At 37.9% G+C, this 18,637-nt stretch overlaps 1 protein-coding gene across 1 annotated transcript in view; it reads right to left on the reverse strand.

Annotated features, from left to right (window-relative positions):
• LOC115215596 overlaps window positions 1–18,637 on the reverse strand; it is a 60,974-nt gene that overhangs the window by 36,907 nt on the left and 5,430 nt on the right. Inside the window, exon 2 of the mRNA XM_029784815.2 lies at window positions 6,808–7,031. Within this exon, the coding sequence (XP_029640675.1) occupies window positions 6,808–7,031 (224 nt within the window). The remainder of the gene's footprint in view (window positions 1–6,807; window positions 7,032–18,637) is intronic.

Below are 18,637 nucleotides of genomic sequence, written 5' to 3' on the forward strand. Positions count from 1 at the left end.
AAATTGCACTACTGGGCACTGCACACATCGTACGCGAAACACTTTCAATACAGTAACCATCAGAGCATCACAACACATACCCAAGGCACACAGAGCTGCGCTTGGTAGTGAAGTGAAAGCACGCTATAAAAATAAAACTACTGAATGCTATTATTATTATTCTATGTTTGACTTTTGCTTTATGTCTGTACAAGTTGGCTCTAAGTCTCACCCAGAGACCTCAAGAGACAACAGGTTGGAAGTTCTGTGCCATATATTTGTTTTTTTTTTTTTTTTTGGTGTTGTACTAGTGAATGTCTAATACATAAAAATAAAAAATAAATAAATATTAAAAAAATAAAAATAAAAAAAAGTTTGTTTTAAACCTTGGGATTACATAGAGAGTATTTTGCGTAGGATATGAGCAGTTCCCATGAGCACTATCTTTTGAATTTCTGACATTTTTGGGTTTCCTGGTATCTGAGTTAGGTAGCTATCAGCCCCTTTCACTATCATTCCCAGGGCACCTATGACAACAGGTATTGTTTTAGTCTTCAGCTTCCACATTTTGCTGATTTCTATTTCAAGATCTTTATATTTGCTCAGTTTTTGGTAGGTCTTGACAGATACGTTTATATCGATTGGGACAGTCATATCAATGAGGAGGCATGTTCTTTGTCTGAAGTCTTTCAATATAATGTCTGGCCTATTCGCATCTATCTTCCTGTCAGTTTGAATGGTGAAGTTCCAGAGGAGTGAGATGTGGTCATTTTCAAGCACAGGAGGTGGATTGTGTTCCCACCAGTTTTTTTCATGGGGCAAATCCAGGTTTTTGTAAATTACCCAGTGAATATATTGTGCAGCTCTATCATGCCTACTGAGGTACTCTGTAGGCGCTAGAAGACTGCATTTGGAGACAACATGGTCAATGGTTTCATTTTGTTGTCGGCATACACGACATGTTGGGCTATTGTCATTCTTTAATATGTTGGCCTGGTAGTTTCTTGTTGGTAGGCATCGATCTTGAGCCTACCAATAATATTATTATTATTATTATTATTATTATTATTATTATTATTATCATTATCATTATTATTATTATTATTATTATTATTATCATCATCATTATTATATTATTATTATTTTTCCCTATTTTTCTTTGTTTCTGATAAAGAGAAGATGATAACAATAATAATAATAATAACATGCTCAACTTGTTGACACTCCTCTCAAAATCTAGATTTCTATACATAAATTTGTCTCCATGCTGGAATATTGGTGAGTTTACCTGCTCCCCCTCTCCCCCCCTCTATCACTCAGTCTTCACTGCTGCTGTTACAATATTTACGACAATAGGTGAGCTAATTAATGGCTCCCCAAAAATGTGTAAGCCTTGTAGTCAAGAAGGAAGGCGAAAAGATAGATATAACCATCTTAAATACAAAATAGCCCAGCTATGGAAAATGAAGAAGGTGAAGACAGAGCCAATTATTTTTGGGTCCTTGGGGACAGTATGAGAAGGCCCCAGGAGGAATATAGAGGAAATTGGAATAGAGTGCCCAGTAGAACTGTTACAAGAGTTTTGTCTCGTTGGCACGGCTAGAATAATCAAGAAAGTATCAGACAGCTGAAAATAACGGATATCATGGTACTATAGGCTGCAGGTAGTAAGCCCGCTGCTACGCATGCAAGACTCTAGGAGTTTCAAAAATACCTGTGACAAAAAGAAATAATAATAATAATAATAATAATAATAATAATAATAATAATAGTTTCAAATTTCGGAAGAAGACCAACAATTTGAGGGGAGAGGGTAAGTCATTTACATTGACCTGAGTGCTTAACTGGTACTGATTTCATCGACCCTGAAAGGATGAAAGGCAAAGTCGACCTGAGCAGACTTTGAAATCAAGAACATAAAAAAGAATGAAATGCTGCTAAGCATTTTGCCTTACATGAGAGTGATTCCACCACCTTGCTGCCTTATAATAATAATAATAATAATAATAATAATAATAATAATAATAATAATAATAATAATAATAATAATAATAATAATAATAATAATAATAATAATAATAATATGTGACCCACAGTAAATAAGCTGATGTTGACCAGAAGCAAACCCATCAGTGGCTGCGGAGCTCAGGGCTAAAAGCAGAGAGCGAAGGTTTCATCCTGGCTGCTCAAGACCAAAGCCTATTAACCCGGAACTACCAGGCCAATGTGATGAAAAATGGAGCAGACCCAAAATGTCGATTCTGCAACGACATGATTGAAACAGTGGACCACCTAATCTCTGGATGTAAAGTCTTAGCACCAGTGGAGTATAAATTAAGACATGACAGAGTTGGCCAATATCTCCACTGGCTAATAAGTCGGCATTACAATATCAAAACTGCCGACAAGTGGTATAATCACCACCCTGAGGCTGTAACTGAAGGAGAAAATGTAACCATTCTGTGGGACTTTCCAGTACATACAGACCGAACCATCAAGGCCAATAAACCAGATATTGTTGTGAAAGACCAAAACAATAAAGTTTGCTTATTGATCGACATGAGCATCCCCTGTGATCATAATATCTCAGCGAAAGAGTTTGACAAGCTCAGAAAATATAAAGACCTACTCATTGAAATTGAGAAAATGTGGCATCTCAAGGCGGTTACAATACCAGTGATCGTAGGAGCACTAGGAATGATCAAGAAGGGAACCGAAAATTATATGAGAATGATCCCTGGCTTACCATCCCTGCAAGAAGTGCAAAAGAATGTCTTAACTGGTACATCACACGTATTGAGAAGAGCATTGTCGATGTGAGAACTGTTGCTGCTCATGTATTTTAATTTAACTTTAAAAAAAAATAAATAAAAAAAAAAATATGAACGAACTACTGAGTTTGGTTTAATGGCCTACCAATATACACTATGAGTTTCTTTGCCCTAGGAGTCGGGAAGACACTCGGCAAGAAATGGAAGAAAATTTGAAAGAAGGAAAAAAAAAGTAATAATAATAATAATAATAATAATAATAATAATAATGATAATAATAATAATAATAATAATAATAATAATAATAATAATAATTTATGAAGATTGATTTAACTCTTCATGAATTTAAATATACAATAAGAAGAGCATGGCTTGATCTGTAATAAAAAAAGAGATCAACTCTATTTAGTGAACTGAACAATATTTGAACAGTTTGTGTTTATTTTCTGCATGATTCAAAATGAAGAATACAGAGATGCAGGAATTCAAAATTTCAGTTGAACCATCCTACATTCCTTCCTTGATGACATTTCTTTCTTTTCTTTTTTTTTTTTTGTCTTGGAAGGAACAGAGGATGGTCTGGTTGAAAGTTTGAATTTCTGCATCTCTATGTATTCTTCATTTTGAACCTGAATAAAAAAACAGACACACTGTTGAAACATTGTTCAATTCAATAAATCTGTATTCTGTCCATGGTACCACCCTCTTCTGATTGTGTAATAATAATGCTTTCTACTGAAGGCAGAAGGCTTGGAATTTGGTGAAAGGGGCTACTTGATTACATCAACCCTAGTGCTTGACTGGTTCTTACTCTATTGACCCTAAAGAGATGAAAGGCAAAGTTGACCTTGGCAGAACAAAAGGGTAGGTGAAATGTTGCTTAGCATTTTGTCTGGTATAGAAACGATTCTGTCAGCTTGCCATTTTAATAAGAACAGTAATAATAGGGGATTTCTTCATAAAGGCTGATGATACTATTGAAGCAAGATCAGATATGGTTACAGAAGATAGAAAGAATATAATAAGATGACAGTCTTTGCAATTCCATAGGATAACAGAGTCGATGCCAAAGAAATAAAAAAGAAATATCAGGTTCTAGCCAGAGAGATAAAGAGATTGTGGAAGAGAAAAGCGAGAATTATTCCTGTAGTAATTGGTGTACTTGGCACGACAGCAGAGAGAGTTGCATTGTTGATCTGTGGGAAAGTGCTAACCTGGAGGCTGGCAGAATCTCAAGGAAGATTATTGTGGTTTGGAGGAGACTTGTCACCAAAACCTCAAGACAACATCCTGGCTAACAGAAGCAGCATTTAATTGCAGCAGCAGCAGCAATGATGATGATGATGATGATGATGATGATGATGATAATAATAATAATAATAATAATGATTATAATAATAATGATCATAATAATGATAATGATAATGATAATAATGATAGTGATGATGATGATGATGATAATAATATTAATAATAATAATAATAATAATAATAATAAAAATAGGTAAGTGAACAAATAATAATAATAATCAGAGGAAGGATGTAGGCAGAGATTACTCACATCCTTTCCTTGTTTTGAGTTCAAGTCATGAGATTTATTCAAGCAAATATGTAGGACAGCCAATGAGAGCCATTCCCAGCACAAGATTAACCAGTGTATGACGACAATCTGGTTATTGACATCACTGAACAAAGAGACTATACATAATACCATTAGTTTTGGGTTTTGTGATGTCAATAGACATGAAAGATTGATTTGGTTCCCAAGGTTATGAGTTTAGTTTTTGCTGTTGTTTTAGGTTTTCAAAGATTTGCTCTAGAACTGGATTTAATGTCTTGTATTTTTTTTTCTAATGTGATTTATTAAATAGACTTTTTTTTAAGTCTGTTGAGAAAAAACTTGATATTTATGAGGTTCAGAGCCATGGCTAGCAGCTGGTTTGTATGTGTGGAGGATGCATACAAAACCTCACATAATGTATTGGCATCAGCGTATAACAACAGAACTACTACACAGCATGTCAACACAACCTCACAATAAACACTGCTTACGTTTATACATTGACATGAAACTGACGGAAGAAAGACATCCTGCAGAGTAATGGAGACGGGAGTTCAAGCTTTTGTTGGTCAGCTGAAGACTAAAGACAAGTTCAAAGAATGGACAAAGGGACAAGCTTTCGTTCTCATCAACCAGATGGTGGTGTGCCTGGAAGAAACACTGTAGCTACCTTATTCATTAGTTATTAGGGAGAAGTGCAGCTAGGAGTACAGTTATTCTAAATGTACATTGACTGGAATGTTAGAACTTGTTGGTTGTTCCCTAAATTCTGTCTATCAGAACTCAGTACCTTCAAAAATTCTCTAAATATCATATATATGCATATATAATCTATACTCTTTTACTCTTTTACTCTTTTACATGTTTCAGTCATTTGACTGTGGCCATGCTGGAGCACCGCCTTTAGTCGAGCAAATCGACCCCGGGACTTATTCTTTGTAAGCCCAGTACTTATTCTATCGGTCTCTTTTGCCGAAACGCTGTACAAACATCGTGGAGGTGCAATGGCCCAGTGGTCAGGGCAGCGGACTCGCAGTCGTAGGATTGTAGTTTTGATTCCCAGACCGGGCATTGTTAGTGTTTATTGAGCAAAAACACCTAAAGCTCCACAAGGCTCCGGCAAGGGGTGGTGGCGAACCCTGCTGTACTCTTTCACCACAACTTTCTCTCACTCTTTCTTCCTGTTTCTGTTGTACTTGTATTTCAAAGGGCTAGCCTTGTCACACTCTGTGTTACACTGAATCTCCCCGAGAACTACGTCAAGGGTTCACGTGTCTGTGGAGTGCTCAGCCACTTGCACGTTAACTTCATGAACTGGCTGTTCCATTGATTGGATCGACTGGAACCTTCGTTGTTGTAACCGACAGAGTGCTACAATACAAACATACATATAATAAGTATTCCCTATACACACACACACACACATATGGACTACATTCATACAGTATGTTTACTAAAGACCTTATACATATCTGGATCCAGTCCTTGTAAAATGCCCACATGTATGAAGAACCATGTATATTCACTAAATACTTTATATCTATTGAAACCAGTCTCTCTAAGCAGTTCTCTCATAGATTGAAGCTGGTTCCTCTAACGTTTTCATTACACATCTTATATATTAGTAAAGCCAGTCTCTATAAGATATTTCTTAAATATTTCGTATCTGAATCCAGCTCAATGGGTTTCGTGTCTATCTTCCAGACATACAAACTCGGGTGTGTTTCTCAACAGATAAATATCATCAACATATTGACTTGAAAATATTCTATTTAATAATTCCCAATAGAAAAAAAAGAAAAAGGAAAAAGAAATGCAAGACATCTAGACATTACATCCTAGAGGAAGTTTTTCAAACTTAAAACAACAACAATCAAAGAAAAGACCCATTGACCCTGGAAACTAATTTAACTCCCTACGGTCTCTTCCGTCAATGATATCAAAGAGCAGATTGTCGTCATACGCTGGTTAATCTTGTGCTGGGATTGGCTCTCATTGGCCGTCCTACATATTTGCTTGAATAAATCTCATGATTTGAACTAAAAAGAAGGAAAAGATCTGTGTAATGTGTATCTACATCCTTCCTCTGGTCACATTCGTGCATTGTGGTACAGGCTTGGTACACTGTGTGGTTGTTTTGCTGTGTTGGTGTGGGTTGTAGTAGATTGGATGCATTACAAAGTGGTGTTTGTGGCATGTGTTGCACAGTAGCATTAGTGTGTTTGAGTGGTATTGCACATGTTGTGTAGTTGTAATGGTATATTGCACAAGCCTGTAAGTATAAAACCCTTTAGCTTTTAAACCAGCTATATCAGGGCCCAAAGATTCTACTGGTCTGATGTTCGCACTGGCCAAATCCAGCCCTTCACACTTACCATGCAATGTTGTTCTAAAATAAACAATCACATCATTGAAGTCTTGAAGCAATGAAACAAACATCAAACAGAATCATCCGAATGCCGAGGGGAACATTCACAAAACAATATCTCTTTGTTACCTTTTCAATATTGGTGTCCATATTGCAAACTGTTTCATTGTTTTCAAATATACAGAATGGAATGTCCAAAGTGATGTCCTGCTTTCTCATCAGTTTCAACTGGACATTGTGTCCATGCGCCTGGAACTGTACTGCTAGCTGGTTGGGTAGTTCACTGGTCATGCCATTATCTGATGTATCCAACTCACTGGATATTTGTTGAATATCGACAAACTCGATATGATCTGTGGGAAAAGCAATGGTAGTAATAATAGCAGTGGTGGTGGTGGTGGTAATGTTAGTAGTAGTAGTAGTAGTAGTAGTAGTAGTAGTAGTAGTAGTAGTAGTAGTAGTAGTAGTAGTAGCTTGAAAGGTGATCAGGAAATTGGTTGATTTCTTGAAGTTAGTGTTGCAGATTAGCATCACAGAATTCCAAAAGCTTTGTTCCCTCCTGGTTCCTTGAACGATCAGAATGTTGCTCAACATATTCACTGAAGTCACCAGACATGATAATAAGATCATTATCATGTGTTGTCTGCACGAAGGCCTTGTAGAACTGGTCCTTCAGTTCATCTGCCAATTCAGATTGTGGAGCAGATACAAAGAATTGGTCAAGTTACATTACCCTAAACTAGTCTAAGCTTCCTTATTCTATCACACACTAACTACCCTGATCATTTATTCTACCCACTTCTCTGCCTGCTCCATTTAAAACATCACAAAGAATTTACATCTTTGTTCCTTGTCCATGAAGAATCTGGCAGAAGCTGTTCTAAGGTTGTGAACTTGTGAAGAAGAGTAAGTGGGTGGCTGGTGGACTTTTCAGCCCCTGAAATGAAGGCTGATGCAAACATTGACCAACCTACCCAGATATTGAAATATTTCCACTCAATGATTTACCCTCATCTTTGATCTCAAAACCATTAAGGTCAAGTACTTGTAAGATGAGTGAAGGGAAGGGTCCAAGTAGGCACCAAGAAGCCCTTTAAAGGACTTGGCAGGGGTTACTGGAGAAAGAGAAAGAGAGAGAGAGAGAGAGAGAAAAGAAGAAAGAAAGAAAAGAAAAGCATATAGTAAGAAATATGCACATCCTGGGAGTAAATCATACATGTGTCTTTAAGGGGGTGGAGAAAGGGTTAGCAGTAGAAAACATTGCCTAGGGTCTTTCAGTTGACCTAGAAATTTTATAATTGTGTTTGACATCTAATTAAAAATAATTCCATTATTGTTAGCTTGAAATTAATTATTTGTTCTTTGCTGAAAGTAAAAACTACAGTATCTCTTGAAAATCTGAAAAACATTTAATTCAGTGCTTGACACCCCCACCCACCCCCGGCCCACAGTGGAGCTGCCTTTTATTGGTTTTAGTCATTGGACTGTGGCCATGCTGGGGCACCATCTTGAAGAATTTTTGAGTCAAATGGATTGATCCCTGTATGTTTTTTTTTAAAGCTTAGTACTTATTCCATTAGTCTTTTTTGCTGAACTGCTAAGTTATGGGAATATAAACACACCAACACCAGTTGCCAAGCATTGGTGGGGAACAAATACAGACACAAAGACACACACACATACACATATATATACATATGATGGGCTTCTTTCAGTTTCCATCTACCAGATCCACCCACAAGGCTTTGGTCTGCTTGAGGTTGTAGTAGAATACATTTACCCCAGATGCCATGCCATGGGACTGAACCTGGAACTGTGTGGTTGGGAAGCAAGCTTCTTACCATGCAGTCACATCTGTGAAATTTTAAAGATTATCCCCCCCCCACATAATAACTGTTGTAATGAATGGAATAAACAGAAGCCAATGTCATCAAGTTAATTTGGTCGAATGAAACTAACTTTGGTGATTACTGGTAACTTTTCTGTGTGGAAGCCCAATATGGTAGGACTTCCACATAGACACACTTCCAGTGGTTACCAGCAGAATGGTTAACACATCAGGCAAAATGCTTAGTGGCATTTCATCTGTTTTTATGTTCTTCTACTCTGATCAACTTTGCCTTTCATTCTCTTTGGCTTCATAAAATAAAGGTATACTGACCCCCACCAACTTTGTTTCCCGATTAACTTACAGAAAAATCAATATTGTTTTAATAAAATTTTCTACAAATACATTTCTGATTCTGCAGATTACAATTATATCAGAATTTTCATGTGAAGAAATGTTTCCAAAGGTGGAGTGAGGAGTTTCAGAAAATTCACATGAGTTAACTTTGTTTCCTCATAACTTTCAGAAAAAATGGTTATTTATTTTATGAAATTTTCTACAAATACCTTTCAGAGTGTAAATTATGGACAATTTTAGAATTTAATACGAGAATGAAAACTGGTGGATTCGTACTCATGCATACTGACACACATCACAATATTTTTCAAAATTTCAAGTTTCATTTTGTAGATGTGTGAGCCAATAGTTTTTTCATATTAAATTTCAATATAATCATAATCTTCATGCTCTGAAAGGTATTTGTAGAAAATTTAATTAAAAAATTCTCATTCTTTTGAAAGTTATGAGGAAACAAAGTTGGCTTGTGAATTTTTCAAAACTCTTCACCTCATCCTCAGAAAACATTTTTCACCAAAAATTCCATTGATTAGAATCTGAACCATCCAAAGTGCATTTGTAGAAAACTTTGTTAAAAAGACTATCTATTTGTCTGCAAGTTATGAGGAAGTAAATTTGGTGATAAGGGACACGCTTGTGTAGTTATGCCAAAATAAGTACCAGTTGAGTACTGGGGTTGCTGTAATTACCTCCTCCCCCAAATTTGCTGGCTTTGTGACAAAATTTGAAACCATTTTAAAATTGGTTTTGTCGTAAGTCAACATAAAAACAAACATTTAGTCGTGGGTCCAAGTTGGGTAGGCAGCCCTCAACATTTTCCATCCAAAATGTTTTTTAACCCAATATTTACACATTTATAGATTTGTTTGCTTCAAGATAAACCATTCAAAAACCAACAAAGATCAAAAATTTATATACTCTATGTGTATGTTTGACTATATTTGTGCTTTTCAACAAAAACATATAGACAGTGATGTTGCAGTTATTACTGTCATTGGGTAGAGAGATGTATCTGAGGGGAAAAACATCATTTCAATAATATACTCATCTAACCCATGCAAGCATGGAAAAATGGATGTAAACATTGAAGGAATAACACACATATACTGGGTGGTATCAAAAGGTTCCTAGACTAGTTTTGTTTATTAAAAAATAACTTATTTACCAAAGTTTTGACATCATCTCCTTTGAAATAGTCACCTTGCACAGAAATACGCTGGTTCTGGTGTTCCTGACATTCTGGAATCCAGCCTAGAAGCCATTTTCCATAAGTGAGTTGAGGACCTTCTGTGATTCGCTTTGGATGTCGACAATGATGTTAAAACAGCAACCTTTGTACTGCATTTTCATCTTGGTGAAGAGATGAGAGCTTGGAGGTATTAAATTTGGTAAATAGGGTGAGTGTTGTTTTTGGTGAGAAACTCATGAGTGAGGAGAGCTCAGTGAAGAATTCAATTCTTCGTGCTCCACAGCTCTGGTCGCTTTTGTCGCTGAATGTCTGCCCTCAAACGCTTCATAATGTCACAGTAGAACTCTCCACTGGGCCCTGGTTGATAGTGGGGGGGGGGTAGGATGAATTCCCGATGCAGAATACCAGGAGCAATGCTTGTGGCAGGTTTTCCCGATCGCTCATCGTCTTCCAGGATGTTCTTCAGCTTTTAAAGCACTCATGCCACTTGAAACATTACACATGTCCCATTGCTTTGTTGCCGTAAGCTTGCTGAAGCATGTTCAATGTCTCTGTAGCAGACTTTCCAAGTTTAATACAAAACTTCACATTGGCTCTTTGTTCCAACTTCCTGTCCATCACAAAATCACAAACTACAGCATACACACATCATCATCATCACCATTGTTTAACATCCGTTTTCCATGCTAGCATGGGTTGGATGGTTCGACCAGGGATCTGGGAAGCCAGAAGGCTGCACCGGGCTCCGGTCTTATCTGGCAATGTTTCTACAGCTGGATGCCCTTCCTAACGCCAACCACTCCATGAGTGTAGTAGGTGCTTTTTACGTGCCACCTGCACTGGTGCCAGGCGAGGCTGGCATCGGCCACGGTCGGATTGGTGCATTTTACGTGCCACCTGCACGGAAGCCAGTCGAGGCGGCACTGGCTTCGGCCACGATTCGGATGGTGCTTTTTACGTGCCACTGACACGGAAGCCAGTCGAGGCGGCGCTGGCATCGGCCACGATTCGAATAGTGCTTTTTACGTATCTCCAGTCCAGGGGTCCTGGCATCTACCGGGTGCCAGTCATAGGATTGGTTCAATTTCGATTCCGATTTCACTTGCCCCAACAGGTCTTCGCAAGCAAAGGGGGATTGGCATAGGTGCCTGTCGTCGGATGAGGTTCGATATCGACTTCGCTTGCCTCAACAGGTCTTTGTGTGGGACATAAGAAGCATCAGTTGTGGTGTGCAAGAGAGACAACTGTGCCTGCATAATCATGTGGCAAGAATAGATGAGTATAGCTGTGTGAAAAATGCCACACCCTAGCAATTGAGGGAACCTGTGGAAGAGGTAGACCCAGGAAGACCTAGGATGAGGTGGTGAAGCATGACCTTCGAACATTAGGCTTAACTGAGGCAATGACAAGTGACCAAGACCTTTGGAAGTATGCTGTGCTTGAGAAGAACCAGCAAGCCAAGTGAGACCATAACCTTGTGGCCTATGCCAAGGGTGTAACCAGCCCACTTATGCGTACCTTTCCTTCATTGGACACTAAACTCTGCTTGCGAAGACTTGTTGAGGCGAGTGAAATTGAAATCGAAATCAAATTCAATGACTGGCATCTATGCTAGTGGAGCACTAAGAGTACCATCCAAGCGTAATCGTTGCCAGAGCAGGTGCTGTCTTCCATGCTGGTGGCAAGTAAAAGGCACCATTCAAGTGTGATCATTACCATCGTTGCCTTACTGGCACTTGTGCCAGTGGCACATGAAAAAATATTCCAGCAAGGTCGTTGCCAGTGCCGCTGGACTGGCTCCTGTGCGTGTGGCACGTAAAAAACACCATTTGAGTGTGGCTGTTGCCAGTACTGCCTGACTGGCCCTCATGCCGGTGGCACGTAAAAGCACCCACTACACTCTCAGAGTGGTTGGCGTTAGGAAGGGCATCCTGTTGTAGAAACTCTGCCAGATCAGATTGGAGTCTGGTGCAGCCACCTGGCTCGCCAGTCCTCAGTCAAATCATCCAACCCATGCTAGCATGGAAAGTGGACGTTAAACAATGATGATGATATATACACAGCAATGTACGTATACTTTGGTCTCATATATGTAAGTATATATTTATCTAAATCTTGTACGACTCTATTCTTTCTTTTATTCTTTCTTTCTTTCTAACAGTCCTTTCACACTTACTTCGTTCATTCCACTCTTCGTTCTTTCGTTCCCCCTCTCTCACATTTCCTTGCCTTCTCTTCATGCTCACTTTCCCTCCTCTTTTCATTTCACTGTGTCCCTCTCATTTTTTCTCACCCCCTCCTTATTTCTTCTGTTCCTCTGCCTCTACCTCTCTCTCTTCTCTCCCCATGTGATCGGTGTTCGGCAAAGCCTGGCCTTATCTTTTACTTGGTTTGGCCGTCATCCGTGCAACATCTATATTCCTCCCTGTGCCTGTGAAATCTTGTATCCCTTCTGTAAGGCTTTATTTCCACACACACACCAGCTTAATTTAATTCATCTTTAATTGAAAGACTCCTGTTGTTATGTCCTGTTATTTGTATTTGTGTAACATTCTCTGTTTTTTCTGTCCTTGTTTTCTTATACATTTGCTGCTTTCTTTGAAGGAATCTAATGCTCTTAGCATAGTTTTTCCTTGGGGTTGGCCAGATTGGAGCAATCTCAAGTATAACCAGCCGAAATTGCAAAGATAATCTGGAACTCGACTGAGGATAGAAAATGCTGAATGACCCATCCTTGTTTTCTTTGTATCGTCTGTCTAGATGTTTTGCCTTCTTGTCCCATTTTGTATTTTATATATATATATGTATATATATATATATTCATCTGGACGGTCGCACCGATGATCTACAGACATTTATGTAAGTAAATTTACGTAATATGTTAATAGTGAAACATGTATGCGAATAATCCATATTTTTATTGCTTTTTCTTTTGTCTTGCTCCATTACGTTTTGGTTGTTTTGCAAAATTTTTTCTTGAGAACATTTCTTTGTGGTAAGACCATAGTGAATCTATTTATAGCATAAGGGTGTCCACACAGTGGTTTCCCTCTAATATGTATATATATATATATATATATATATATATATATCATATATCATATATATGCATACTTAGAAGGTTGTTTGTTATGGTTGGTCAGAGAGTGATCACTGGTTTCAGTGCAAGGATGATGCACAAATTCTTGAAGCATTCCATATTTTTAATGTATATATGTATGTATATTATGCTGCAGTGGTCACTACATGGTGCCAAACAAACACTGGAGCTTGAAGTGATCCAATGTTACTACACTAGATTGTAACAGTGCAGCAAATGATCAACTGGGAGAGGCTGAAAAAACTACAGTTTTACTCCCTGGAGTGAAGTCTGAAGATATATGTTTTAATCTAGATTTGGAAAATTCTGGAAGGGCTAGTATCTAACTGCAGCATTAAGTGGACATCATTGCATTGTACCAAAGGTACCATTCACTGCATCTTAATTCAGGACCAGGCAGTGCTATAGCTTACAGTTCAAAGGCCCACAGATCTCCAATGCTCTACCAAAAAGAATTAAGAAAGCTAGGAGAATGTGGATGTGGATATCTTCTCCTATCTATGATACTGGATGAAGCAACAACCCAGCATGAGGTACAGATGAGGGCAGCATTGTCAAGTTTCCTCATACACCAAATAAGCCAACAACCAAGGGGGAAAAGAAGATGCAGGAAAAGTGTTATGAAATCCCACCACCCTGAAGAAATCAGTCAAACAACAAAGATGTGGGAAACATACAAAATCAGGATGGTGCTCCAGCATGACTACAGTCACATGGCTGAGACAAATAAAAGAAATATATATCTATATACACACATACACACACAGCAGATACACGTGTGTGCATATATATATATATATATATATTGTTGAAATTTACAGAAAAAACAAAAGACGAAGACAGTTGTATAAACAACAAGCAGTGTATAACTTTGATGCTCAGGAAGGTGATAAGTCTTTTACGTTTCGAGCCTATGCCCTTCAACAGAAGGGACACGAGGAAATAAACAGAAAGAGAATAAAAAAACTTGTGGAGTTAGCAGCCAATCATGGTGACTGGATATATGTATATATATATATATATATATATATATATATATATATATAATATATATATATATATATATATATATATATACACTAGCAGCTAAGCCCGGTTTCATCTGGTTGGTTTGGATGATGTGGCTATAAAACCTGCTCTGTGTAAGCATTCGACTCGTTTGGGCATGCTTACGTTAAAAAATCAATTTTAAAATGACTTTTTTCTGTCAAAACGCTAAGAATAACTGACAACAACAACAAAAAAAAACCAACCAAGATTCAACCAAATCAAAAAATAAACCCAAATACTAAGCGAACAAAGATGAACCCTCCCACTTCCATTGCGCACGCACACACATTCACATACCACCCCCTTTTACATACAAAAACATATTCACACAGAGTTGAAACGCTCACTTCTTCCTTCCTTATTCATCTATCATACTTTTCTTATTCATGAACACAAGAATATTATTATAGTAGATTATCTCCATAACCATGGGAGGTATGAAAAAATACAAAGCCAGATTATTCTGCACATCTGTGTAATTTTTCACGAAATTCCACCTGGCTGTTTGACCATGAATCCCAAGACAAGAAAGAATCGCCCATGTCAGATTTATATGTAAATATGTATATATATATATATATACACACACACTTACACACACAGATAATGTGTGTGTGTGTGTGTGTGTGTGTTATATATATAATATATATAATATATATATATATATATATATATATATATATATATACACACACACATATGCACACACAAATACATGTGTGTGTATACACACACACATACATACATGTATGTATACATATAATATGCATATATAGAGAAATATAGATATGTTAAGAAAATAGAAATGTGTATGTATAAACAGCAACACAGTAGACTGAAAAAGAGAAAGTCCCTGGCACAGCATTATATACTTGAAAAAGGAATAGAATGGTTTTTCTGATAATTTTTCCACTTTAATAATTTGATGTTTATAAGATACTAGCTGAAGGTGACCCGCTCAACGCGCAGGTAAGAGTGTGGTTGTTACTTTCTGTTGCTTCCTTTCAGCACGTAAAAAGCACCATCCGAACGTGGCCGATTGCAGCGCCGCCTTGACTTGCTTCTGTGCCGGTGGCATGTAAAAAGCACCAACCGATCGTTGCCGCTGCAAGCCCCCCTGGCACCTGTGCCGGCGGCACGAAAAAAGCACCCACTACACTCACAGAGTGGTTGGCATTAGGAAGGTCATCCACCTGTAGAAACACTGCCAGATCAGACTGGAGCCTGGTGCAGCCTCCTGGCTTTCCAGACCCCGGTCAAACTGTGCAACCCGTGCTAGCACAGAAAACGGACGTTAAACGATGATGAGGATGATGATTCTCCGTCTTTGTTTCTCTCTCCTTTCTCTCTCACTTTCCCACTCTCTTACTTTTCTTTTCTCTCGGACTCTCCCTCGCATTCTCTTACTCGCTATCTTTATCTATCTCTCTCCCATTTATAAACAACAGAAGATCTTGAGTAAGTTGAGAAATATAATATTTAGAAAGATCAATCATAAATATCAGGCAGTGGCAACGGAAAGGTCTGCTTCAAAACGCTAACATTTAAAAGGGACAGACAAACTTGCGAGCTGAATAAAAATAATAAAATATTGGAAACCAAAGTTTGAAGGGATAGAATCTGAGGATAGTAGAGTCACCATGGCTGGCATTTCTTAATGACGGACAGCAACGTATTGACAGTTTAACGGCTGGCGTAAAATTTTGAACTTGATGTAAAAGAAAATTCGTAAACACCAAGATTTGAAGTGATTCTTTCTCACGACAGTAGACTCACCATGGCATGGCAAGCATTGAAAACTTCTTCATCATGGACAGCAACACATTGACGATTAAAGGCTGGCGCAAATTTTTTAGCTTGATGTAACAGAGAATCCCTAAAACACCCGCTCCTTTAAATTTTAATATCCCCTTCAAAGCCCCTTTAGAACCCCTTTTCACATTTTGGTTAATATAACCCGATTTCATTCGGGTCTACTGGGGCCACATTTTATAAGATGAGGAATTTTGTCCTAGAGGTGACGCGCTTTTTCATTTGAGGAAAAAAATAGTTGTCATGCAAACTTGCCAGCACTTTTAACATAGGTGTGCATATTTTCAGCTGAATCAACCGACTACGTAATGCACACATTATACATCATCATCATCATCATCATTTAACGTCCGCTTTCCATGCTAGCATGGGTTGGACGGTTCAACTGGTGTCTGGGGGAGCCCGAAGGCTGCACCAGGTCAGTCAGATCTGGCAGTGTTTCTACAGCTGGATGCCCTTCCTAACGCCAACCACTCCGAGAGTGTAGGGGTGTGATTTATGTGCCACCGACACAGGTGCCAGACGAGGCTGGTGAACGGCCACGCTCGGATGGTTTTTTATGTGCCACCGACACAGGTGCCAGACAAGGCTGGCAGACGACCACGCTCGGATGGTGTTTTTATGTGCCACCGACACAGGTGCCAGACGAGGCTGGCGAACGGCCACGCTCGGATGGTGTTTTTATGTGCCACCGACACAGGTGCCAGACAAGGCTAGCAGACGACCACGCTCGGATGGTGTTTTTTTATGTGCCACCGACACAGGTGCCAGACGAGGCTGGCGAACGGCCACGCTCGGATGTGTTTTTATGTGACCGACACAGGTGCCAGAACGAGGCTGGCGAACGGTCACGCTCGGATGGTGTTTTTTATGTGCCACCGACACAGGTGCCAGACAAGGCTAGCAGACGACCACGCTAGGATGGTGTTTTTATGTGCCACCGACACAGGTGCCAGACGAGGCTGGCGACGGCCACGCTCGGATGGTGTTTTTATGTGCCACCGACACACAGGTGCCAGACAAGGCTAGCAGACGACCACGCTCGGATGGTGTGTTTTATGTGCCACCAACACAGGAGCCAGATTAGGCTGGCGATCGGCCACAATTGGATGGTGATTGTTACGTGCCCGCAGCAGGAGGCCAGTCGGTGCGGTACTAGCTACGGCCACGTTCGGATGTATTTTTGTGTGTGCCACCGGCACTGGTACCACAAAGATACAATTCCATGATGTTCATCTATTTTGATTTTGTTGATTTTCACGTGCCTCAACAGGTCTTCACAAGTGTCACATATATATATATATATATATATATATAAAACATATTGGTGAATTGAAGAAATGGAGTGAACGCAGATTGAACAGAAATCGTTCAGCTCCATTTCTTCAATTCACAATAATGTTTTAATTTCAATTATCCGCACCAACGCACGGTTGCAACCGCCAGATGTTGTACCTCCAATCGTGCTGTTTACTGCTGTGTTTTTGCTACTAAGGTATCGGTTGTTAAACTAGTGCTGATTAAGTATTACTACAAGATTATTCATCTTCTATTTCACATATATATATTAATATATATATTGATATATAATATATATATATATATAATATATATATATATATATATATATTATATATATATATGTATATATATATATATGATATATAGAGTATTATATATATACAAAGAGCAATAAAGATTCAAGTTAATTTAAAAAAATTTACTTGAATATGGTACCTAACTTAGATGCACCAAAAAAAAAAAAAAAAAAAAAAAAAACTATACTGATTTAAAAAATACAGTAATGTGGGGTGATATAAGCGAGAAAGAAGCAACAAGAATGGATAGGTTTTTAGTACGAAAACCTATCGTACTTAAAAACCTATCCATTCTTGTTGCTTCTTTCTCGCTTATATATATATATATATATATATATATATAATATATATATGTATATATATGTGTGTGTGTGTGTGTGTGTGTATGTGCACGCATTATATATACAAATGTATACAAATGAGATATATATCTGTATAAATAAATTAGAGATAAAACCAATAATAGTCAACTTAAACAGTGAAAAACCAAAACAAAAACATTAAAAAAATATAATATAGAAAATATAGAAAATATAAAATTGAAAAATTTAAATTATTAAATTGAAATAAAATTATTAAATTATATTTATAATTTGTTTAAAAATATATATAACTATGAAAAAGTATGAAAACGTTTAATATACATAATACAGATATATACACTTTGTATATATACATTATATATACATATTTATATTATAGAACGCACACACACACACACACACACATTATATATACATATTTATATATAGAACACACACACACACACACACATACATTATATATACATATTTATATATAGAACACACACACACACACATATAAATGAACGCAAGAATATCTAATTCATAATATTTGTTCTCGTGCTCGTGTGTTGTTGGTGACAGACAGATACATAAAAGAATGCCGATGTGATGGGAAGGTAGGAAACAGAGTGAGTGAAAAAGAGAGGAAATAGCAAGAGTGACAGATACATTAAATAATGGTAGTGGACTTGTCAAAGTTATATATGAAGGGGAGTGAGA

The sequence above is a fragment of the Octopus sinensis genome, linkage group LG9 (genome assembly GCF_006345805.1).
Source record: "Octopus sinensis linkage group LG9, ASM634580v1, whole genome shotgun sequence".
Classification (NCBI taxonomy): domain Eukaryota; kingdom Metazoa; phylum Mollusca; class Cephalopoda; order Octopoda; family Octopodidae; genus Octopus; species Octopus sinensis.